Source organism: Lissotriton helveticus, chromosome 3_1, assembly GCF_964261635.1.
Source record: "Lissotriton helveticus chromosome 3_1, aLisHel1.1, whole genome shotgun sequence".
NCBI classification, from domain to species: Eukaryota; Metazoa; Chordata; class Amphibia; order Caudata; family Salamandridae; genus Lissotriton; species Lissotriton helveticus.
In genome coordinates, this window is record NC_136061.1 from 1969139290 (window position 1) to 1969163551 (window position 24262).

Genomic DNA, 24262 nt, shown 5'->3' on the forward strand with positions numbered 1-24262 from the left:
TTGCTTTTGGGTGTTAGGAAATGTACTGCGTGTTGTATGTTTTGCGCACCCTGTGTCCTGCACCTCTGAATGTGCCTTGTTTCTTACACCGCTGAATGTATGTTTATGCATCATGTGTTTTGTCCCCAGGTCTATGCCCCTACTTGTATTGTGATACTTAGGTGGTTGTTCTTGCTAGTACAGGTGGTGCTAGTGAGGTCCTGGATCCCTGCGTGACCTGTTCCTAAGGTGGTTAGGATTGCGTAGGTGGTACTTACCTGATTACCAGTAGTTACTGGTTGTGTGCTATTTTGTGCTACAGTGATTTTCTGTTATGTTCTAAGTGCTGATTGCTGACAAGTGGTCCAGGTGGCCTTGCCTTGTACATATCCCCTGTAAATTCTGCCCGTGCCTGTTGGCACATTGTAAAGTGTGTGTTTTTATCTAATGTGTTTTGGTGTAATACAAAGGCTATTTTTACATATAACCTTGTGTGGAGTTTCCTTTGTGGTGGGCCTGGGGGTTGTTGCTGGGGTGCGTGCGCAAATACTTAACTCACATCGCCTCCAAGTTTAGCCTTGCTGCTCGCGCCACGTTACCTAGAGGGTGAGCAGGGGTTATCTTGGCGTGTAACTCCCTTGCCCTGACTTAGGAGTGGTGGTCTCTGACTGACTTTGGCGCAAGCCCTGGCCAGCCAGGGATCCCATTTCTAACAAAGCATACCATAGAGTAATGATGACATTATAATGTGAATATAACTTTACATAAAACAGTGTGGAAAAACAGCTAAGATACAACAATTTAGCAGAGGGAAGAAAAGACCAGCACTGGGCGGCACGTTAAGGTCCGGAGAAGAACGATCCAGGGTGGTACGATTTGAGGAGGGTCTGATGGGTCGCAGCGGTTTTCAAAAGGTAAGTACATTGGCAGAGGTGTAAAAAAAAAAAACACGTGGTTTACCATCTGTCACTACTTGTTGGACACAACATACTATATTTAAGCCTGTGGTTTCTAAGCAATGGCTTTGCATTAGCAAATGCTTGCCTTGCCTCCTGTACCACAAGTGTGAAGCCAGGGGGTAAATCAAAATTGTGGTACCTTGTACTGTGGAGGGGACATCTCCGAAGCCAAGGGAATTATTGTGTTGCGGTCTCTAGAATTCAAAGGGTAGCCACATTGGGGCGAGATGGTGCTCTCAGTGGCGGACAAGGCCCTATCGATACGTGCGCCCTCTCCACAACAAAGGCAGTAAAGTTTCTACAAAGTGTTCAGGGTGCCCCAAATTGGTGGACTCCGCCAGGCCGACAATGCGTATATTATTCCTGCGTGAGCGTGCCTCTAGTGCTTCATTTTTAATGGCTACAGCCTTCAAGAGGCACTCTGGCTTTTCCAATCTACCGGTCAATGTAGTAGTTTTAGCCTCCAAGCCTGAGACTTGTTCCTCTGCGACGTCAATGCAGTTGCTGTGCAGATCTAGGAGTTCCCCCAAGCTGTCGAGCTGAGATGAAAGGGTGTCAAAACGAGCGCAAACAGCACAAAAGCCATCCCACAGTACTGCCATGACTATGCCATACCCTCAGGGGGTGGGGATGCCTGTTGCCTCGCGGTCATCTTTGATGTCCGATGGGGAGGTGACAGAAAGATGATCAGTAATAGGCCCTAGGCATCAGCACAAGGGGGGGGCGATGGTGGAGCAGTGTGGTCACCTCAGATAAGTTGGCCAAATCGTAGCCTAGTGGCCCCTGTTATGCTGTCTTCAATTGCAGGGCATGTTCGATTGGCAGCCACTCGTGGATGGCCAATCGCCATCAATGCGGGTAGAAAGCCAGATACAGACACAGATTGAGTAAATGTGGGAGTATCCCTCAGCGAGCCTATGCAGATGTCAGCGTGGTGGACGAGCTGTTAGATGGTGAGCGGCCGGTCACAAGAGTTGCGGGTGGAGGCCAGAGACCGCAGCAGATGGCAGTTCAGGGAGAAAGCCCAGTGAGACACCGCCGTCCCAGCCACAGGCCTGGTCAACGCCTCTGAGGTAAGCTGGTTCTGCCCCTCCCCGGTCGAGAGCAATATACCGCAAATGACCAATGCAGCAAAGGATGGAGTTCTTCGGCCTCAAGCTTGCCCGCTGCCCCTAGCGCCACATGGCCTCCGAGGCAGCTTCAGCTGTGTCCTCCCTCAGCGAGATCCGGCAGTCGACTGAGGTATTTGCTGCCCGAAGGAGTTCATTGCAGTCCTGGGGGGCTAATAGTATGGATTCTCCCAACTGCTGGTCAGCTGGAGTGAGGATTGATGCTGTAACCCTCAGGAGAAGGGCTGTCGGCTCCAGAGCTTCACTGCTGTGCGGTCATTCCAGCCCGCGGCTTGGCCACGTCCCATGCACAAATCACACTGAAGGAAAGATTTTGGAAAATGTGTTGTAGTCGAGACAGCCTCATAAATCGCACTTTGACCAAAAGAGTTAGTAAATGGCACTCAGATTGTTTACATGTTCTGAAGCACCACATTTCATGGGTTAAGCAAGCATCTGATGTAGACTGAAAATCTATTAACTAAGTTCATGTGACATTCATTCAACAGTCGGCAACCTGTCGTAGACGGAAAAATCTGTGGAAGAAGCCCTATTGAAGAGTATCCAATAACAGGGTGACTAGAGAGTTAGAGGGGAGGCTCAGAATTCAGACAATTTTAGTGAAGAGGGCCCAAAGCAGAGCTTTGATTCATGGGAGGATAAGAAAGAAATGCTCAACAAAATCCTCTATAAATAAAGTTCATGATGCTGCACAGAAGCTCTGTAATCCAGTTCCAGATTCTCTCCCTGAAAGTCCAGGGGCAGTAGTAGCCTGAAATATTAATGAATCACAAGAATTCTGTACTGCGTGCGAATACTGTACATAGATATAGTAAACATGTCCAGGTGCATTGCTCTTCTTTACACAAAAGGTACTTGCTATCATTAAAGAAACCAAAGGTTTTAAGTACTTCAAGCCATTAGATCTAAACTGATCAGAAACATCACAAATCATGGTCTGTACTTTTACCCCTTCTTTCCTCTGTATTAACCCTTTGGCCACGGCGGAAGGGGGGCCGCGCAGCGCCACCATGCTCGTGACGGAACCACTCCGTCACGAGCCGCGGTGGGCTGTGTTTGTGACGGAATGGTTCCGTCACGGCCCCGCCCGCTCAATAGAACGCGCCGTGCAGGCGCAAAATCAGCGCCGCGCAGGCCGGGCCATGACGGAACCATTCCGTCACCAGCACAGCCCCACGGTGGCTCGTGACAGAATGGTTCCGTCACCAGCACGCAAGGGGTTAAAAGCAAACTTGAGGCTTTGTCAATAGTTATGAGGACCACCAGTATATAAACTGGGGGTGGTCGAGTGGGGCTAATTCATAAAATTAGATTTAATCAACCATAATTTAATGCAACAAAGTTTGGAAAGTGAGCAGGTCAATAGGTCATTGTGGGGTCTAAGGCTGTTGTGTGGAGTGTCCTGCCAAACAGTGGCAGACTGACTCCGGAGTGTTCTCTACATTGACTACGTCCCGGTTTCATTAACTCGTCAAGTTTTCAGTCTTTCTTTGTGTCTCCCAATGCAGTGAGTCAAATCTTCAGACTGCTATATGTGCCCGCTCTGCGGACTTCAAAAGTGCTCTTGCCCTTGTCCACCTGACTAGCGAGCATCATCCCAAGTTTGTGGGAGGGAGCTTTGTGGAGTTCCACGTGATGTGTAGGCATTACCACTGTCCTGGTTATTTTCCAACAGCCATGATGCAGATGTGGCTATTTTAAAAACCTTACTGTCAATTCTTAGAGCTAAGGATTGGCATGGTCCTTTATTATATGCTTCCCTTTCACCACGAATCTTAATTTAATGAGTGGGTAAAAGACTCTGGGCTTCAATGTAATTAATTTCACATACGTGGCGCCTGCCTATCATTTTCGCATATCATCTGTTTTTCCTCATCACCTTTCGACCCCATCCCCGTCCTATATCTCTTTTCTGCTTCATTTTCAAGCTGATGATTTTAGGAAAGGAGTGCTGTAGATGTACATGCTTTGCATAAGTCCGCCATCTAGTGTTGGGCTCGGATGATTACAAGTTGTTTTTGTTCCAAAAAGTTTTCTTCCAGTCACAAGGCTTTGCGAGTCCTTCTCTTGGTAATACTGCGTATGGTCATCGACACCATCTTCAGATTGTTTTGCCGTGGGTAGGTGAGAAAGTAAGAATGATGTCTATGTAAGCTACGAGATGTCCATGCGTTATTATGAAAATAAAGTGTATGAACTCCAACCTACACAAGATTTATTGGGGAGGAGGGTTGGCACATGTGAATCTACAACACTACATGCCAAGAACAGATGCTTACAGGTTAAGTAACATAATCCATTCGAGGCATGTGTGCTGTAGATACACATGCTTTGTTAAGTAACATAATCCATTCGAGGCATGTGTGCTGTAGATACACATGCTTTGCATAGACTGTAAAGCAGTCCCTCCCCTCGAGCTAGTGGTTAACTTGTGGGGGTTGCAGTTGTTTGAAAAAAGTCTTAAGTACTGCCTGGCCAACATTGGCTTGTTGTGCAAATGCATCCACACAATGTTTTGTGTAGGTGTGTGGAGTAGACCATCTTGCTGCTTTACAAATATCAGCATTAGGAATGTTCCCTAAGAAAGCCATGGACACTCCAATTTTTCTAGTGGAGTGGGCCTTTAAGGGGGTGGGGGAGACAGGGTAAAGCCGTTTAGCTATTGCAAAGCATTTTTATATGCATTTAATTATCCATCTTGAAATGCTTAATTTTGAAATTGCCTTTCCCATATTGAGGGGGTACAATGGCAAAAAACTATTATTTTGTTTTACTAAAAGATTTAGTCTTGTCAATGTAATACATTAGTGCCCTTTTCACATATAAAGTGTGTAATGCCTTTTCTGCAACTGTGTCTGGTTGCAGGAAAAGAACAGGTAAATCAATGGATTGACTAATATGAAAATTAGAAACTACTTTTGGTAGGAATTTTGGGTTAGTTTTAAGTACTACTCTGTCGTGATGTAGTTGTTAGAAAGGGTCTTCGAGAGATAACACCTGAATTTCACTAACTCTTCTAAGAGAAGTAATTGTGATTAAAACAGCAAGTTTCCATGAAAGGTACTGCAATTGACAAGAATGTAATGGTTCAAAAAGAGAACCCATTAATCTTGTTTGGACAAAGTTCAAGTTCCAAGCTGGCGCGGGTGGAAGTCTAGGGGGAATGATGCTTTTAAGGCCCTCCATAAAAGCTTTGATAACTGGAATGTGAAACACAGATATGTGTTGTCTATTTTACAGATATGCATCAATAGCTGCAAGATGTAATCTTATTTATTTGACAAACTTATAATGCGAACAGCTACCCCAAGGGGTTTCCCAGCGTAGGATAGTTGCAGACAGTGAAACGCCAGCCAAGAGACAAGTTTTCAGATTTTTGCAAAACATCAGTAAGGAATTGAGGTTCCTAAGGGAGGAAGGGAGAGAATTCTACAGTTTGGGGCCGAGATTTGGAAAATGGAGCGTCCGTTGCTGCAGGTTAAGCGAATCTAGGCGTGTTGAACAAAGCATACCTGGCAAATCTCAACAAATGCCTAGGCTCATAAGGAGTCACCAATCATTGAATGTATGCGGGTGCAAGGCCGTATTTGGCCTTAAACATATAGCAAAGTGCCTTAAATTCAACGCATTTTGTAATCTTTAGCCAGTTAAATTCCTAAGGGCGGAGGGGAGGCAGGGGCATATCTTGGTAGTCTGAATACATGCCAGGCAGCAGCATTCTGAATGTAATGGAAGCGTCTAATCAACGTCTTGCCGGCGCCTAGGTATGACACATTGCTATAGTCCAATCTGGACGTGACCAGGGCCTGATTGACAGTGCTCTGTGCTCTGTGCCTCTAAAGTATTAACCACAGGATCTTTTTTAGCCATTTAAGGACTGAGAAACAGATAGCTGTGACTTTAGAGACTTGTGGCTTCAAGGAAAGTGTGTCATCTATGATAAAACCAAGATTCTTGACGGTCATAGACGGAGACGATTTGGGCCCCAGAGAGTCTGGCCAGTGGTTGGGTCCCCAGAGACCCGGATTGTTGCCCAAGACAAGAATCTCAATTTTTCAGCCATTAAGTTTTAATGCATCATTATTCATCCGAAAGGAAATATTCATCAGGTCTACATGAAGCATGGATGGGTTCTGTCGAAGGGCATCAGACAACGAGAAGATGATCTGAGTGTCGTCAGTGTAAGAAAACAAGGTGCACTCAAATTTATGAATGACGTCCGCTAGAGGGCAAACGTAGTTGTTAAAGAGCAAGGGGCTCAGAGTGGATCCCTGAGGGACTCCAGAGGTCAGGGCTAGAGTCTTTGATCTGGCGTCAGCCAAAGAAATCTGGAAAGTGTGATTCTTTAAAAAGGAGCTCACCCATTCCAAGGCCAGGTATTCAATGCCCAAGGCCTCAAGTCTGTCGATCAGAATAGAGTGAGTCACTGTATTGAACGCAGCGCTCAAGTCAAGCAGAAGGACAGCAGCCGTACCCACCAGAGTCCAGATGTTGTCCAAGAAATTCATTCACCCCAGGAAGAGCACTCTGTGCTTAAGCTGCCCTAAAGGAAGACTGGAAAGGTTGGAGCAGTCGGTGGGTCTCAATGAAAGTGGAAAATTGTGAGTTGACATGCTTTCCCACAATTTTGGCTAAGACCGGTAGAAGAGAAATAGAGTGGGAATTTGACCAGCAGGAGTGATCCAAATCAACTTTTTTTTTTAGGGCTCGGGCCTACGCCTCCACGAAGTGGGGGGCGGAGCGTCCGAGCTCTTATGCGTTCAAAAAAATAAAAGAATTCAGAAAGGGGTCCGGCTGGCACATTCCTTAGTTTTTTATGGCATCTGCCTAGTGATTCGTCTTCGCTGTGCTGTCTATTTAGTAGCGTTGACGTGATAGGCTATATGTAATTTACGCGTGCCCGATTTGGCATATTTTCGGCGGTTTCGCGCACGGCAGACTTATTAATCTTAATTAGGAGCTGTCAGAGTGCCCGTGTAATGCAATCCAGATGGTGCGAGCGCGTTCACCATTGCATTGCATGTATCATGCGCGCTTAACATTTACCTTTCGCGCACGAAAGTCCATTCATTTGGCGGTCTGTTTTGTGTGTTTGTAGTTGCACGTGGTGCAGAGGCGTAGTGCAGAGTGGTAGTGCGTAGTGCAGAGGCGTAGTGCAGAGGCGTAGTGCAGAGTGGTAGTGCAGAGTGGTAGTGCGTAGTGCAGAGGCATAGTGCAGAGTGCAGAGGCGTAGTGCAGAGGCGTAGTGCAGAGGCGTAGTGCAGAGTGGTAGTGCAGAGGCGTAGTGCAGAGTGGTAGTGCAGAGTGGTAGTGCGTAGTGCAGAGGCGTAGTGCGTAGTGCAGAGGCGTAGTGCGTAGTGCAGAGTGGTAGTGCAGAGTGGTAGTGCAGAGGCGTAGTGCAGAGGCGTAGTGCAGAGGCGTAGTGCAGAGTGGTACTGCGTAGTGCAGAGGCGTAGTGCATAGTGCAGAGGCGTAGTGCGTAGTGCAGAGTGGTAGTGCGTAGTGCAGAGTGGTAGTGCGTAGTGCAGAGTGGTAGTGCGTAGTGCAGAGTGGTAGTGCGTAGTGCAGAGTGGTAGTGCGTAGTGCAGAGTGGTAGTGCGTAGTGCAGAGTGGTAGTGCGTAGTGCAGAGGTGTAGTGCAGAGGTGTAGTGCGTAGTGCAGAGGCGTAGTGCAGAGTGGTAGTGCGTAGTGCAGAGGCGTAGTGCAGAGTGGTAGTGCGTAGTGCAGAGGCGTAGTGCAGAGGCATAGTGCGTAGTGCAGAGTGGTAGTGCGTAGTGCAGAGTGGTAGTGCGTAGTGCAGAGGCGTAGTGCAGAGTGGTAGTGCGCAGTGCAGAGGCGTAGTGCAGAATGGTAGTGCGTAGTGCAGAGTGGTAGTGCGTAGTGCAGAGGCGTAGTGCGTAGTGCAGAGGCGTAGTGCGTAGTGCAGAGGCGTAGTGCAGAGGCGTAGTGCAGAGTGGTAGTGCGTAGTGCAGAGGCGTAGTGCGTAGTGCAGAGGCGTAGTGCGTAGTGCAGAGGCGTAGTGCGTAGTGCAGAGGCGTAGTGCGTAGTGCAGAGGCGTAGTGCGTAGTGCAGAGGCGTAGTGCGTAGTGCAGAGTGGTAGTGCGTAGTGCAGAGTGGTAGTGCGTAGTGCAGAGGCGTAGTGCAGAGGCGTAGTGCGTAGTGCAGAGGCGTAGTGCGTAGTGCAGAGGCGTAGTGCGTAGTGCAGAGGCGTAGTGCAGAGTGGTAGTGCGTAGTGCAGAGGCGTAGTGCGTAGTGCAGAGTGGTAGTGCGTAGTGCACAGGCGTAGTGCAGAGTGGTAGTGCGTAGTGCAGAGGCGTAGTGCAGAGTGGTAGTGCGTAGTGCAGAGGCGTAGTGCGTAGTGGTAGTGCAGAGTGGTAGTGCGTAGTGCAGAGGCGTAGTGCGTAGTGGTAGTGCAGAGTGGTAGTGCGTAGTGCAGAGGCACAGTGCAGAGGCATAGTGCAGAGGCATAGTGCAGAGGCATAGTGCAGAGGCATAGTGCAGAGGCATAGTGCAGAGGCATAGTGCAGAGGCATAGTGCAGAGGCATAGTGCAGAGGCGTAGTGCAGAGTGCAGAGGCGTAGTGCAGAGTGCAGAGGCGTAGTGCAGAGTGCAGAGGCGTAGTGCAGAGTGCAGAGGCGTAGTGCAGAGTGCAGAGGCGTAGTGCAGAGTGCAGAGGCGTAGTGCAGAGTGCAGAGGCGTAGTGCAGAGGCGTAGTGCAGAGGCGTAGTGCAGAGGCGTAGTGCAGAGGCGTAGTGCAGAGGCGTAGTGCAGAGGCGTAGTGCAGAGGCGTAGTGCAGAGGCGTAGTGCAGAGGCGTAGTGCAGAGGCGTAGTGCAGAGGCGTAGTGCAGAGGCGTAGTGCAGAGGCGTAGTGCAGAGGCGTAGTGCAGAGGCGTAGTGCAGAGGCGTAGTGCAGAGGCGTAGTGCAGAGGCGTAGTGCAGAGGCGTAGTGCAGAGGCGTAGTGCAGAGGCGTAGTGCAGAGGCGTAGTGCAGAGGCGTAGTGCAGAGGCGTAGTGCAGAGGCGTAGTGCAGAGGCGTAGTGCAGAGGCGTAGTGCAGAGTGCAGAGGCGTAGTGCAGAGTGCAGAGGCGTAGTGCAGAGGGGTAGTGCGTAGTGCAGAGGCGTAGTGCGTAGTGCAGAGGCATAGTGCGTAGTGCAGAGGCATAGTGCGTAGTGCAGAGGCATAGTGCGTAGTGCAGAGGCATAGTGCGTAGTGCAGAGGCATAGTGCGTAGTGCAGAGGCGTAGTGCGTAGTGCAGAGGCGTAGTGCGTAGTGCAGAGGCGTAGTGCAGAGAGGTAGTGCGTAGTGCAGAGGCATAGGGCAGAGTGCAGAGGCGTAGTGCAGAGTGGTAGTGCGTAGTGCAGAGGCACAGTGCAGAGTGGTAGTGCGTAGTGCAGAGGCGTAGTGCAGAGGCGTAGTGCGTAGTGCAGAGGCGTAGTGCAGAGTGGTAGTGTGTAGTGCAGAGGCGTAGTGCAGAGTGGTAGTGCGTAGTGCAGAGGCGCAGAGTGGTAGTGCGTAGTGCAGAGGCGTAGTGCAGAGGCGTAGTGCGTAGTGCAGAGGCGTAGTGCAGAGGCGTAGTGCGTAGTGCAGAGGCATAGTGCAGAGGCGTAGTGCAGAGGCGTAGTGCAGAGGCGTAGTGCAGAGGCGTAGTGCAGAGGCGTAGTGCAGAGGCGTAGTGCAGAGGCGTAGTGCAGAGGCGTAGTGCAGAGGCGTAGTGCAGAGGCGTAGTGCAGAGGCGTAGTGCAGAGGCGTAGTGCAGAGGCGTAGTGCAGAGGCGTAGTGCAGAGGCGTAGTGCAGAGGCGTAGTGCAGAGGCGTAGTGCAGAGGCGTAGTGCAGAGGCGTAGTGCAGAGGCGTAGTGCAGAGGCGTAGTGCAGAGGCGTAGTGCAGAGGCGTAGTGCAGAGGCGTAGTGCAGAGGCGTAGTGCAGAGGCGTAGTGCAGAGGCGTAGTGCAGAGGCGTAGTGCAGAGGCGTAGTGCAGAGGCGTAGTGCAGAGGCGTAGTGCAGAGGCGTAGTGCAGAGGCGTAGTGCAGAGGCGTAGTGCAGAGGCGTAGTGCAGAGGCGTAGTGCAGAGGCGTAGTGCAGAGGCGTAGTGCAGAGGCGTAGTGCAGAGGCGTAGTTTCTATGCTCCTCTGTGAGGTTTTGGAGCGGCCTCTCCATTTTGTCCCAGTGGGCCTCATCATACCTCGCTAACAAAGCCTGGCTATTGGCTATACGCCAATGATTAGCTCTTTTACCACGGGCATCTATGAGCTTGAACTATTTTTCTGGAGGTGGTGCATCTCCTGCTGTTTGGGAGTTAGGTCTTTTCCGTGCGTTTGACACCACTAAAGAGGCTGTGGTTAGTTGACCTTTAATTTAAAAAAATGGGGTCCGATAGTGCTGTACTTTTTGTCAATCTGTGGAATAATTATACTTGCTTTGACTGGATCTTTAAAATAATTGTCCGAATGATACCTTTAAGTAATGGTAAGTATTGTGCCCCTCTCTGTGCATTACACAAAGTTTCAAACAGAAAATACTCCTCTATTGGGTCTTTATATAGAGGTACTTGATGGAATGCAGCTGCACGTGGTCCTGATAAGCACAGGCATCATCAGGTGGTGATAGGAGAGAGACATAAATCACTGTCAGCGTCTGCGTGATGCTCAATATTGTAATCATACCAAGGAACCCCTGGTTGTGTATCTGGGAAATCCTGGTATTCTGTATGTATAGATAGAGGGGATATGTTACCTGCTCGGACTAATCTGGTGACTAAGATAGTGGAGTAGGTGGTGGAGGAGGCATTTGTGGTATTGGTGAAGTGGGAATAGGAATGTGAATTGGACTAGTTGCAGTATGCTTTCTCTTCTTCACAGGTTGAACAGAAATGTTCAATGCCTCTTCAAAACTCAACGGTTTTTTAGAAGTGTGTTTTGGTTGTTGTCTCATTTCTTCTTAGTTCCAGGCTGAATTTTCAATCTTTTTTGTTTCAGATCAGGCTTTTGATGAAATGCTCGTGAATTGGCACTGGAGGAGATTTCGGACCGGAAAACCAAGCATTTTGGTAGTGGAAGATTTGCTTTCGGCGAGGGAATATTCAGTTCTGAAACGTCTTTTTCACAAGGCAAAGACATGATATCAAGGTGTTGCAGCTTGGATGGAAAGGAGGTGGAGGCCCCTGCTGTAGGCTGAACTTTAGGAGCTGGACCAGAGTGTGTGATTTCCAAGTCATGTTTTCGGTGTGCGCCATGGCTTGTCTGCAGTGATGGCGCGTGAGCAGGTTTTTCGGTGGAAACCGATGGTTTGGGTTTAGGGTCAGGAGTAGAGTACTCACTGTATGTTGCTGCTGCACTGGATGAAGAATGGTCGAGTAAGACTTTGAATCTTCTTCCTCCTCATCTTGTCGACAGAAGATGTCCGGGGCATCACCCACTTGTTTGCGCTGCATTTCCTGTCTTCTCGCACATCAGTCCCGAAGAGTCTTCCTGGACAGAAAGCATTTGCAGGCCTAACAGGTGTCTTCTCGAAGCTTCGGCGAGAGGCATGAGTTACAAACGGGATGTTGGTTTGGTTTGAGGATATCTGGAGTGACACTTCGGACAGGAACGGAGTGTGTCATTAGCCCGTCATTCTCAGAGAGTGTTGGAAACTGAGAAGTTTTGCCCAACAAGGCGAGGGTCGAGGAAGCAAACCGAAGTCCCACTAAGGAAAAGGCATATGGGGCTCCATAGTATACCGATCAAAAGATATTAAGGGACTACAGTGAGCCGGTGGGAGTCTCGAACGGAGAGTGAGATACTACATTCAAACCCGGAGGCGGAAAAAAAACTATCTGAAGAAGGCGTTGCTGGACCACGCACAATATTACCAAGAGGAGGAGTCGCATAGCCTCGTGGCTTGAAGAAAACTTCTTGGAAGAAAAACTATTTGTAATCATCCGAGCCCAACACTAGAAGGTGGACTTATCAAAGCATGTGTATCTACAGCACATATGCCTCGAACATGTAGTTTTATTTAAATACTTGTGAAACTTCAATGCTGTTTACATCAAACAGACTTTTACCTTCTGGTTCAGAACTGGGAGTACGTGGGGACCAGGGGAACGGGGAGAAAATGAGAACTTGGACCTAGTTGTTCAGGTTTTGTAGAACGAGGTCTCCTCACGCTTGTAATCAGAACTAGTGGGCTCTGCTAATCACTCTACATCAGAAAACCTAGCTTCAACTGCTTCAGAAAGAGGTATGTTTTAAGAAATAAATGCCGGCCTTGTATCCTTGCCAATCAACAGAGTGAGATGTCATATCCTGAAATGTAGATCAACAGGAATTAACTGGCTACGCCTTCCACATAGCTGATGTAGTCACAGCGTCAGCAGCAGAAATGTACCACTGAAACTGTGCACTTACTGAAGCAGTAAAAAGACAACAAAACTACCCACTGCAAAAACAAACATTTGCAGTGCTAAGTGAAAATACAATATGAACTAGGGAGAAACAGCAATAAATTATAAGATCCAAACAGTGCACATTAAAACAAGTATGTCATTTATAAAATAGCCCTTACGCTGCCAGCACCACAAATCCATGTTCCATTAAATCAGTGCCACACCTAGTCACCAACACATCATAAATGGTAACTGACATTATCAATACGTCCAGAATGAACAAGTAGGCAAGACCTGGCAGGACGCTAGAACTTGTGCTGACCTCAAGGAGCACAAATGTTTGGCTCCCTGGCTGAGAAAGTCAACATTCATCTCCAGGATAGTTACTTTAAACATTTTTACAGAAACAAAGGCCATTATCTACACTGCTCAGAGAGTCAATGTGAGTGTTCAAACCATAACCAGTTATCATTATAGTGCGTGCAACTTGTAGTTCCAAGGTAAACAGGCCACATGCAACTATAAAGAACATTTCTTAAGAAGGAATACAACAGTGCTAGTTTTTAACCGCATCAATGCGGCGGCTTTTCCCGCTGTACGAGGCAATTTTGAAATTACCGCGTTACATGATCAGCGCACGGCAGGTTACGCTCATGACGAGCTGAGCTCGTCATCAGCCCCGAAGGGGATAATTAGTTGGTCTCTTTGTGTGTGATATGCTTGGTCACAATATTTTCATGCAGGTGAGTAAAATTTGCAATTTTCTCCCTGCCTGCCTTTACTTACAAATAGTGACAATTTCCCAACGAGATCTCACTCTCCGCCAAACAGTATATGTAGCCCCACTGAAATTTCGAAATGCAAAAACATACTGAAATTGTTAAGTCACAGCCTGCATGTTCGGTTCAATTCAGAACTATTTCAGTGTCTATGACACCATCTGCAAAATGTACAGAAATTTATGATACAATTACCAAAGTGGCTATACTGGAATCACACTCATTCTTGTCGCATGCTCACCTTTTTAGGGGGTGGCGGCGGTTTTTGCTGGAATGCCAGTTTTACAGCTTCTGCTGCTGTTTCAGGCTCTTTATGAATACTCTTTTTAGAGTCAGATTCTGACAGCACAACAAAAAAATGATGACATTTTTCACACTTCACGAAGCGGGTGGAGGCTGAAACAAAAATAATTTGGATTTTAATAATGATGTTTAGGCAATGCTGTCTTAGGTGAATTCAAGTTAGGAAAGCCAAAAAAAGGTATTCCTTAAAAAATATTAAATATGCGAGATACCAACAGTTCGGAGAAATCAGAGGAGGTGCTATAGATTTAAATAGGTAGAAATATTAATCTGAAACTAGAGAGTCATAGGTGAGAAGATTGGAAAATGATGCAACTTAACACCAAATCACTATCATCGTAATTTTAACTAACTTCTTTAACACTTCAAAGTGCCATCTAAGTGAAGGATGTAAGAACGTTTTCAACAGAGATCATTTATTTAAAATAAACCCTCATATCCAAAGGCAACATTTTCTTTCCTCTCTTAATAAAAATGTAAAATGTTACAATATATCAGAGACCCCATCAACAGAGCGACTGCCATCTTTCCTCTCCACGTCTCAGAAATTTTTCAAACTGCCAGATGTTCCTTTAATTCACGCTCTTTTTTTATGACACAGAATGTACATTTAAAGGTGTGCTTAAATAAATCCAGACCTGTATGTCAGGCAAATTCCTAATGCTCACCCAACAAAAAACATAATTCCTTCTCATCACACCTACAAAAACACATTTAATCTACTGTTGTTGGATAAACTGGAAGGAAACAATTTCTATCAACTTTTGGTGCGGTAAAAGTCGGGATGTTACACTACATCTAACTTTCACATTCAATTCCACACATCAACCATGTCAGTCAGGCATAACACTTCATTCACATGCACACAGCAAAGCACAAAGTTTCATGCATCATACATAAGAAAATACAATACTGATTCAACAGCTTCATTGTCATCCCATAAACAATAGTTAAGCATATCTTATACTAGTGGAGAGCGCCCCTTTTAGGTCGAGCCTATAGCGGCAGCGCGCATGCACTTCTTGCTTTGCGAGGCATGCAGTATTGAGTGGAAGCTCTGTGGAAGCTCCACCCACTCTCTGCCCATCTCTTTCATTGGCTTAGTTCTTAAATGCTGCCTACCGATTGGTTTTAGGCTTGTTAGTCCCTCCTTATGACGGGCATGTTGTCATTTGTATCCTTCCATGGCTACTGGCCCCTTCACTTCGAGTGTTGCACAGTATGTTTTAGTTATACTGTGAGCACTATTTTCTTCTTGTGCCTCTCCCTCCCGCAGCCTGTGCCTTCTCGCCCGCCCGCACTCCCGTTTGCAATGCAATAGGTCTCGAATAAATGCAAGTCCTATTGCATTGCAAGTGCTTGTTTTAATGCTCACAATAGCTTGACAACTTTCAAGGGACTCAAGGAGTATATCAACCTGATATTGTTTTCATGTTAACAAGTTATTCAGTCTCAGAAGGGGCAGTAATTGAGTTTAAGATGTTATAAAAAAGGACGGAAACCGTTGAATAAAAGTGCAATGTGCATCAGAGCAAGATGTTATCGGAGAAATGTCATGCATAATTCAAAAATTACATTGGTAAGAATGATTTCCTCAGTGTTCAAGGAACAGCACTAGATTATAACGCTTCTTAATAGAAAGTGCCCTTCTTATAAAGTTAACGATGGCATAACAGATTTCAAAGGATTCAAGGGAATTTACAAATCTAAAGCCTTTTTGATAGGAGGAAGGGCTATGTAATCTCAAGAAGGGGAGCAACAACGTTGTTCTTAGGGGTTTTATAAAGTGCTCAGAAAAGTAACAAGCATTGGAAATGCAATAGGTCTCGCACCATTAGAGTTAGTGCTTTTAGAATTGTTTATGGGGTTTTTTTGTAAATGTTTAGCATTTTTGTTTCCTGTAGCCAATGCTAAAGAATTACAAATAAAAAAAGCCATAAACATTTCTTAAAGCTGTAACTGAAATGGTCTGAGACCTATTGCACTGTGTGAGGTTGAGGGTGGGTGAGGGTGGGTGAGGGTGAGTGAGGGTGAGGGGTTGAGGGTGAGTGAGGGTGAGGGGTTGAGGGTGAGTGAGGGAGGGTGAGGGGTTGAGGGTGAGTGAGAGTGAGGGTGAGTGAGGGTGAGTGAGGGTGAGTGAGGGTGAGTGAGGGTGAGTGAGGGTGAGTGAGGGTGAGGGGTTGAGGGTGAGAGAGTGAGGGTGAGGGTGAGTGAGGGTGAGGGTGAGTGAGGGTGAGGGTGAGTGAGGGTGAGGGTGAGTGAGGGTGAGGGAGGGTGAGGTTGAGGGTGAGGTGTTGAGGGTGAGTGAGGGTGAGGGTGAGTGAGGTGTTGAGGGTGAGTGAGTGTGAGGGTGATTTAGGGTGAGGGGTTGAGGGTGAGTGAGAGTAGTTGAGGCTGAGTGAGGGTGAGTGAGAGTGAGGGTGAGTGAGGGGTTGAGGGTGAAGGTTTGAGGGTGAGGGTGAGGGGTTGAGGGTGAGTGGGGGTGAGGGGTTGAGGGAGGGTGAGTGTGGGTGAGGGTGAGGAGTTGAGGGTGAGTGAGGGTGAGGGTGAGTGAGAGTGAGGGTGAGGCTGAGATGTTGAGGGTGAGTGAGGGTGAGTGAGGGTGAGTGAGAAGTTGAGGGCGAAGGGTTGAGGGTGAGGGGTTGAGGGTGAGTGAGGGTGGAGGGTGAGGGGGTGAGGGTGAGGGGGTGAGGGGTGAGGGTGAGGGGTGAGGGGGTGAGGGTGTGGGGTGAGAGTGAGGGGGTGAGGGTTAGGGGGTGAGGGTTAGGGGGTGAGGGTTAGGGGGTGTGAGCGTTATTGATAAGTATCTCTACATATGTACCACAGCACAAGTGTTGCAACATATCTGTCAACAAGCATTTACATTTAGGTGACAGTAGATCCTGCAGTCCCCTTCTGTGATATGAGGAACATTAATCAGAATAGAAAGTTATAAAGGTGCGTGGATGAGGGGTGGGATTGGAGGACGATAGGGAGAGAGTTGTCTTGGTGGAAAATACTTGTTTGTTATTTGTATGAAATCCTAAAGGCAATGAGTACTACTACTAATTTTGATCTAAAGAAATCTCGAAGGAGAGGAAAAGTGGTCAAGTGAAATGCTTGATGACCCTCTACAGAAAGCAAATAAGGAAAGTGAAAAAATGTAGCATGGATGCACTGCTTTGTGTATCATCGACTGGAGAACAGTGTAAGATTGGGTTGGCAACTACAACTCAAATGGAAAACGTTAAGATAAATACATTATTTTACTGTTCTATATATCAGAATATAGGTTAGCATGCTTAACTTCGCGGTTGATCAATCAACTTTTCGAAACAAAGATGCGTACATTTATGAAGTTATAAGAGGGGCCTTATTAGAGACTGAAAAACGCACTGCACCCACCCTTCAATAAGGGAAACATGAAAGACTAAAGATCATATGTGGGTGCACAAAAGGAAAGTTAGACTTCTTTCAAAATCAAAACTGGGTGACACTGCTATTAGATTTAGGATAAGGATAAACAAGTCATAAAAATACACTGGTTTTAGGACAAAATCTATTGCTGTTATTTTTGTTGGAACACAGGTTTTATGCGTGATGCATTCAGGGCTCAACAACTCCCTGCATGCTGTGCTTCTAGAGCACATACAGATGTAACAAGATGGAGGGAAGCAAAATAAATTTGCAGTGCATAGCCCGTCAAGAACTAAAAAAGCATTGCGGGTAATATTATGGTACGTTTCAACAGACAACAATATCAGTATGACTGAATTTTAGCATATTCTGGTGAACATACAGATGCAAAGAGTCCAGTGTAAAGCTGATCAAGCTCTTGCTGGAGTAATACTGTGAGCAAGAACCTTTAGAATCAGATGTTATCTCGGCACTTTGATACAGAATGGCGAGCACACAGAGCACTCGACATAATGTCCTGTAAGCAGGGGCCTTTTTATGCTCTTTTCCCTGTGAAATACGTTTTGCAAACAGCAACATATTCTTATATTAGCGTTGACAATATAAAAGCCTTAAAATCAAGGCATTTGTTGACTGCCAAATTGGCAATTATGTTAATAAAGTATATACCAATTCTGGCAATGAGAGCTAGCTAGGGTTTCAATTTAAAAACTTGAACGTGACTGCTTTAAGTTACTAGAGGTTTACTAGAGAAAGCAGGGTAACCTGACCCAGGAGGGGGGAGGAGGGAGGAGAAATGCGTCTCAGCCGGAGCAGGGGGCGAAGCAGGGAGAGCGGGCTTTGAAATGTACTTCACACGGCCGGCCGGTCGTGAAACTGAAAGCATGGCCGGCCGGCCGGCCGTGAAAGCCTTTGATGCCGCAGGGGGTGGAGCGGCACCAGCTGGGAGAGTAGGCAAGGCAGGCGGCTGGGGGCATGTGCACGCGCTTTTAAGCTCAATGCGCATGCGCATTGAGCTTAAATTTCTCGTGCACTGCAAGGAATCGCCACGATTCCTTGCAAGTTGGATAAAGAGTGGATAAGCCACCATAGTCTCGCTTGCTCGATGCGCATGCGCATTGACAGGCGAGACCTAAAAAGTGCAATGAAGAGTGCTTCGGGGTATTATCACAAGGGGACGGAGGAAAGTTTTCCAACCATCCACTCCGAGTTGGAAATGCCACCAAAAAATGTACAGTGCCCAAGCGAAACCTATTCAAATAAAATCTATACTGTTAATTTAAGATACAAATCTATTAAAATTGCGTCTCTGGACTAAAGGAAACATCAACCATGTGAATTGGTCGGCTAATTGCTATGCCTACTTCAAGAAACACAATAAAATTTCGATCTTGCTGGACCATCTGAGAACAGAAGAAATATTTAATAGTTTCAGTTTGAAATTTGCAAATGCTACTTTAGCAAGTATCCATCAATCCTCACTTGTTCCAGTCAAGGTTGTTTTACATTCTGAAGCAAGGCTTGTCACTGTCGTGAAAAAGTTAATCACATCACACATATCTCTACTGGCTATCACTAATAGAAAGAATATATCTAAAATAAACGTCCTCATGTGAAAAACTATTTAGAACAATAAACCCCAATATTTGGCCAAGATAATTGTCATTTAGTGAAATTTCTTAAGGTAAAAACAGAAGCTACAACCTCTCCGTTTATTTTACTGATTTCCACAACTAAACACCTGAAACACGTTGTTTCTTTACAGGAGGGCTGGAGTGTGTATGGGAAGTGAACTATGGTAATCCTAAATTTCTCCAATATCCAACACTAAAATCGACATGGCGGCAGGCCATGTACCCACAGTAAACTCAGAGCGGCTTCTTAGGGAAGCGTCGCTCCCCTTTTTTTGTGAGCACATTTTGGCCATTTCCGCCCTCTTTGCGGGCAGATCAGCGATATTTTTAAGCTCTTCTACCTCCAAGGGGGGCAGAAAACCACTAGACAACTACTAGGGAAAGTTTCTGTGCATGTGTGAAGTGGAGTTCAGCTGACAGTCTGCGTGTACTGGCGTTTGGCTGGCTGGCTGTGAATACTGGTATTTTGCGGTCATGAATGGGCTTGTTCTTGGCTGGTAGTATGTGTGGACTAGCACTTGGCTGGCGGTGTGCGTGGAAAGCCGCTTGGCTGGCGCTGTGCCCGGACAGCCGCTCGGCTGGCGACGTGCCTATACAGGAGCTCAGCTGGCGACGTCCCTGGACAGCCGCTTGGCTGGCGACGTGCCTGGACAGGCGCTCGGCTAGCAACGTGCCTGGACAGCCGCTCGGCTGGCGACGTGCCTGGACAGGCGCTCGGCTAGCAACGTGCCTGGACAGGCGCTCGGCTGGCGACGTGCCTGGACAGGCGCTCGGCTGGCGACGTGCCTGGACAGGCGCTCGGCTGGCGACGTGCCTGGACAGGCGCTCGGCTGGCGACGTGCCTGGACGGCGCTCGGCTGGCGACGTGTGCGGACGGCACTCGGCTGGCAGTGTGGGCGGATGGCACTCGGCTGGCAGTGTGCGCAGAAGGCGCTTGGCTGGCAGTGCGCGGAAAAGGCGCTTGGCTGGCAGTGTGCGCAGAAAAGGCGATTGGCTGGCAGTGTGCGCTGAAGGTGCTTAGCTGGCAGTGTACACGGATGGCGCTTGGCTGGCAGTGTGCGTAAATGGCGCTTGGATGGCAGTGTGCGTAAATGGCGCTTGGCTGGCAGTGCGCGTAAATGGCGCTTGGCTGGCAGTGTGCGCGGATGACGCTTGGCTGGCAGTGTGCGCGGATGACGCTTGGCTGGCTGTGTGCGCGGACAACACATGGCTGGCAGTGTGCGCGGGTGGCGCTTGGCCGGCAGTGTGCGCGGGTGGTGCTTGGCCGGCAGTGTGCGCGGGTGGTGCTTGGCCGGCAGTGTGCGCGGGTGGCGCTTGGCTGGCAGTGTGCGCGGGTGGCGCTTGGCTGGCAATGTGCGCGGGTGGCGCTTGGCTGGCAATGTACATGGATGTGCATGGACTGTTGCTTGGCTGGTTGTTTGCTGATGATGTGCATGGATGGCGTTGGCTGCAGCGCCAGGGGTGGGGGAATCCTATCGCCCGACGCCCGAGCCATGTTGTTTTTTGTGACGGGCAAGAAGATTTATTGTCTCCTTCGTCCGACGGACAAGTAGACATTAAATCACGTAAGTAATACAGGCCCAGAGTACCCTCAGCCAATCAGAAAGGCTGGTAGAGAGCCAGGGACCCTGATTGGCTAGCAGCCCATGACTGGGCTCGAGCCTAGCCAGTGATTGGTTGGAGGAGTCACTCAGAAAGTGGTAGCTTGTAGCCGGCCGCCGCCGTGAAACCTTACATTTCGCTGCCTATATTGAAAATAAGCGCTGCCATAGTGACCTCAAAGAAGGTGTATTTTCTGATAACCAACTTGCTCTAAAATTGATAGAAACTTACTGCCTGCTGCGATGGAAAGCGTTGAGTGATGCGTCCTTGTGGCTGCAGGAAGGGCGGGCGCATATTTACCTAATCGCTGCTATTGGAGCAGTGCCGTAGCCGTGCTGACTGCACCTTTTAATTGGTTGGCGCAGAGCAGATTCAAACGCCCCTTTCGCGCCAGGCATGCTGCAACAAACTTGACGAAAGGAAGGCTGGTGAGACGGTGCCTTTGAGCAGGTCGGTGTGCAGTGCTTCTCCCGGTGTCATGGCGAGTGACTGCAGCACTTAAGAAGAGCAGCTGAGGAGACCGGCAGTGTGTGTGAGCGCTCTGCATTACTGCCTGGGAGTGCTGGTCTGCAGACTACAAGCATCGCCAGCCCGTGTCCAGCACCTTAGTGTGACATTTCCTCAGCAGCGGGATGTCCTGCCTGTGCGTCACGTCATCAGTGCTTTTCAGAGCCGTTCTTTAATTAAGGTATAGTAACACGATTAAGAGACTTTTATGTTGCCTGCGTTGTTTTGATTCTTTGGCTTTCTTCTTTTGTTTGTTCCATTCCTGTAATAGTTCTCTCATGTAACGTAACTGATTCTGTTTCTCTTGCACAGTGCTCTGACACCTTCAGGTAAAGTCCGCGCTTCATAAATATGCATTAAATAAATAACTGCAAGTGGGTGCGAGGGTTATCTTTCTCGCCGTATCTGCACTTGCCCTTCCCCTGCCCCCACTGTTTAACTTAGAGGATTCCAGTCCTGCCTCGTCACCGCCCTTATCCACCCCTCTCCTCCGTAATGGAAAATAAGAGAAGCTGTCGGTAGTGACCTGTCACCCCGTGACCTAAAGAACTGAAAAGCAGTAAAACTGACATCACGCACAGCAGTGGTGATTAGCAACACAGCGGCATCCCCGGGGGCTAATTACTGCAAACCAGTCAGTGGAGGCAAAATGCAAAGCTCACAAATGGGCACCATAGCCTGCACACACCTCAGTGGTTAAACCCAGCATAGAACGGACTAAGATGCATCACAGGGCATAGGTAGGGTGACCAGATGACTCCACACCGTGACACAATTTTTCCAGTTCTAGGTTTTGACTTAAAATATCGGTGCATTCTAGGAACTGTAGTACAATTTTAATTGGACTTACACACCTGTTAACTAGGATAAATAAAAGTAAAACCCATGAATAGAAACGTTGTGTTGAAGTGACATCTGGTCACACTTGACACGAGCTACTTGGGAGCTTGGAGTAAGGGCAGTCGCGTATTAATAGGCTGACTCTGCCCACCATATTGTTAGGAAAGGTTATTCAATACTATTTGCCCCTCTGTCGCCCCATCTCTCGTGAGCTCTAGTCCTGGTACTTCTATTTCATTCCTGCCAAGGAACAGATGTCTTTTTTCACGAAATAAAGTTCCTTCCCATTATTCCAAGGAAGCAAGCGTCAGTGCTTAATTTGAGGCGGGGTTACAGGCTGGCTCAGATTGGCAAGGCGGGAAATTGGAAATGGGCCGATGGGCCTGTTACAGAGGCCAGTTGGTGGGTCGTTTTAGGGTGGACTAAGCAGTCCAATCAGCCAGGGCAATCATGGTTTCTACTTTAAGTGCACACCTTAAACGGCTGTTATTGCAGGGTTTACAAACATAATGAGGCTGACCCACCCCCAGGCATCTAATTGTCAGAGGCAGAAGATTCTCTTTCTGTCACAGCACGAGGTGTCCCCGCCTCCTGGCACCCTCCAGGTGCGACAGAGGCCTCAAGGCGCTGCTGATGGGAAGCCATTAGCACTCGCTTTGCAGAGGACACAGGTTTGGAGGTGTTCTGGAAAGTAAGGGTGGTTGGTGGTTGTTTAGTGCTGGCGTGGGAGCTGAGCTCCTTGGGTTATTTGTGTTCCTCTCCCCACATGGAAAGGACGGGGGTGGTGGAGGGGGGTAGATGTGAGTTCACACTATATAAAACTCTAAAAGTATTTTAACGATTTTGGAATGTGGGACATTTTTCAGGACTGCCCGGGCCTAAGTGTGATCCCAATTCAACACTGGTGGCAAGTGGCCCCACCGCACCCATTTTTGGGGATTGTTCTTATTTTTCCTCCTCAGACTTTCACACACAGCAAGTGAGGATAAAACATAAAAAGACAAAGATGAAGAAAACAGTGAACAAGTAAAAACTGTTGGAAAGGACCCTGGAAAAGTGAAATAATGGGGATCCAGAGTGACAGTGGTGAATGAAAGTAGGCGGGGCGTGAGGTGGATTCAAGACCTGGCACCCTTGGTATTAGCCTTGGGCACCCCGACTTGCGATAATGCCCGGCACCGGCTTCTGAACAGCACCTTGGGCCCCTGCACTTATCCTATCACAAATTAAGCATTGGGAAGGGCCTACCGTAGTGACGCCTGCTAGCCCGCTCCACTTCCGGTGGCACAGTGGCGCTATTGTTGGGTCTTGGCACACTAGTGCAAACACCCCTACCTCCCTAGACTCGTCCCAAGCCAGGCTGTAGGGAGGACACCCTGACATAAGAACTGCCACAGTCTTTCAAAAGACGGGCTCCAGCTCAAACAGTGACACCTCAGTGGCATTTCTCACACACCCTTCCCATCTCACTCTATGGGTGTGAGGTTTAACATTCGCCCAGCCTAGAGGCGGCTCGCCACCTTGGCAAACCCTGGCAGCTGATTGCCGCTGGAGTAAGGTTAACATATGGCTATCAGTACCACCAGCGAGTCTAAGCTCCAGTCCTGGCCTCTCATTTAACAGCCCGTTGCATTCTGGAGGCTGGGGGCCAGTTTGCATCATTAGTGACCCAATATGCCTAAAGATTACAAGGGTTATAAAAGGGATAATATCACTTGTCAAGTTTTACTTCAGCATTATTGAAAAGCGTATATTAGTTTATTGATTAATAAATCAAAAATATATTAAATGTTCTGTCAGCCCTTACAATTGATGTAGGGACGGGAGTAGGTGGGACAAGTGGATTTTACAGGACATGTAGATCTCAGTGGCATTTTGTCCCCTGGCCAAGTAGATTATTTAAAAAATTCCACACCCCTGAGCGCAAAAATTTGATTTTTCTTTTGCTAAATTTGAGGTCTGTAGGGGACTCTGGGTAGGAAAACGTTGGGGGATCCACGCAAGCTACACTTCCCTTGACTCCCCCAGATGTCTAGTTTTCAGAAATGTCTGGGTTCCTAGATGGTCGACGAGCCCGGGACCAAAAACGCAGGTGACTCCCATGGGAAACCAGGTTGTTTTGTGATAGATAATTTTGATGTCTCCACAATACATTTTGGGCCCTTCCCCATTGCAGGCACTTGGCCCACCCACACAAGTAATGTACCATTTTTATCGAGAGAATTGGGGGATGGTGGGTGGAAGTTTGTGGCTCCCTGCAGATTTCAGAACTTTTCATCACATAAATGTGAGGAAAATGTTTTTTTTTTTAGACAACTTTTGAGGTGTGCAAGGGATTCTGGGTAACAGAGCCTGGTGAGACCCATAACAAATTAACCCATCCAGAAGTCCACCCCCCTCCCCCACCCAGAGTGTCTAGTTTTCAAAATAATACAGGGTTGCTAGGTTTCCTTAAGTGCCGGGTGAGCTAGGGCCCAAAATCCACAGCAAGGCACATTGCGAACATAGGTTGTTTTCAGTGGAAAAAAGTGATGTGTCCAAAATAAGTCATTTTTACAAATGCTCTCAAATTCACATGCTAATAGGGGCACTCACAAATTCAGAGATGTGCGAATAATCACTGCTTCTATACTCCTTATCTTGTTCCCACTTCGGGAGTACATTGGTTTCACGGATACCTATTTTTCACTCTTTATATTTTACCAAATAAATTGCTGTATACCGGGTGCAAAATGAAAAATCATTGTACGATGCAGCTCAGTTATT

General features: G+C 47.8%; 1 protein-coding gene across 2 annotated transcripts in view; it reads right to left on the bottom strand.

Annotated features, from left to right (window-relative positions):
• The window catches only part of CLPX (caseinolytic mitochondrial matrix peptidase chaperone subunit X), a 480932-nt gene that overhangs the window by 359755 nt on the left and 96915 nt on the right, over positions 1-24262 (bottom strand). For both annotated transcript variants that reach the window (XM_078683091.1, XM_078683090.1), the window contains exon 4: positions 13456-13610. In XM_078683091.1, the coding sequence (XP_078539217.1) occupies positions 13456-13610 (155 nt within the window). The remainder of the gene's footprint in view (positions 1-13455; positions 13611-24262) is intronic.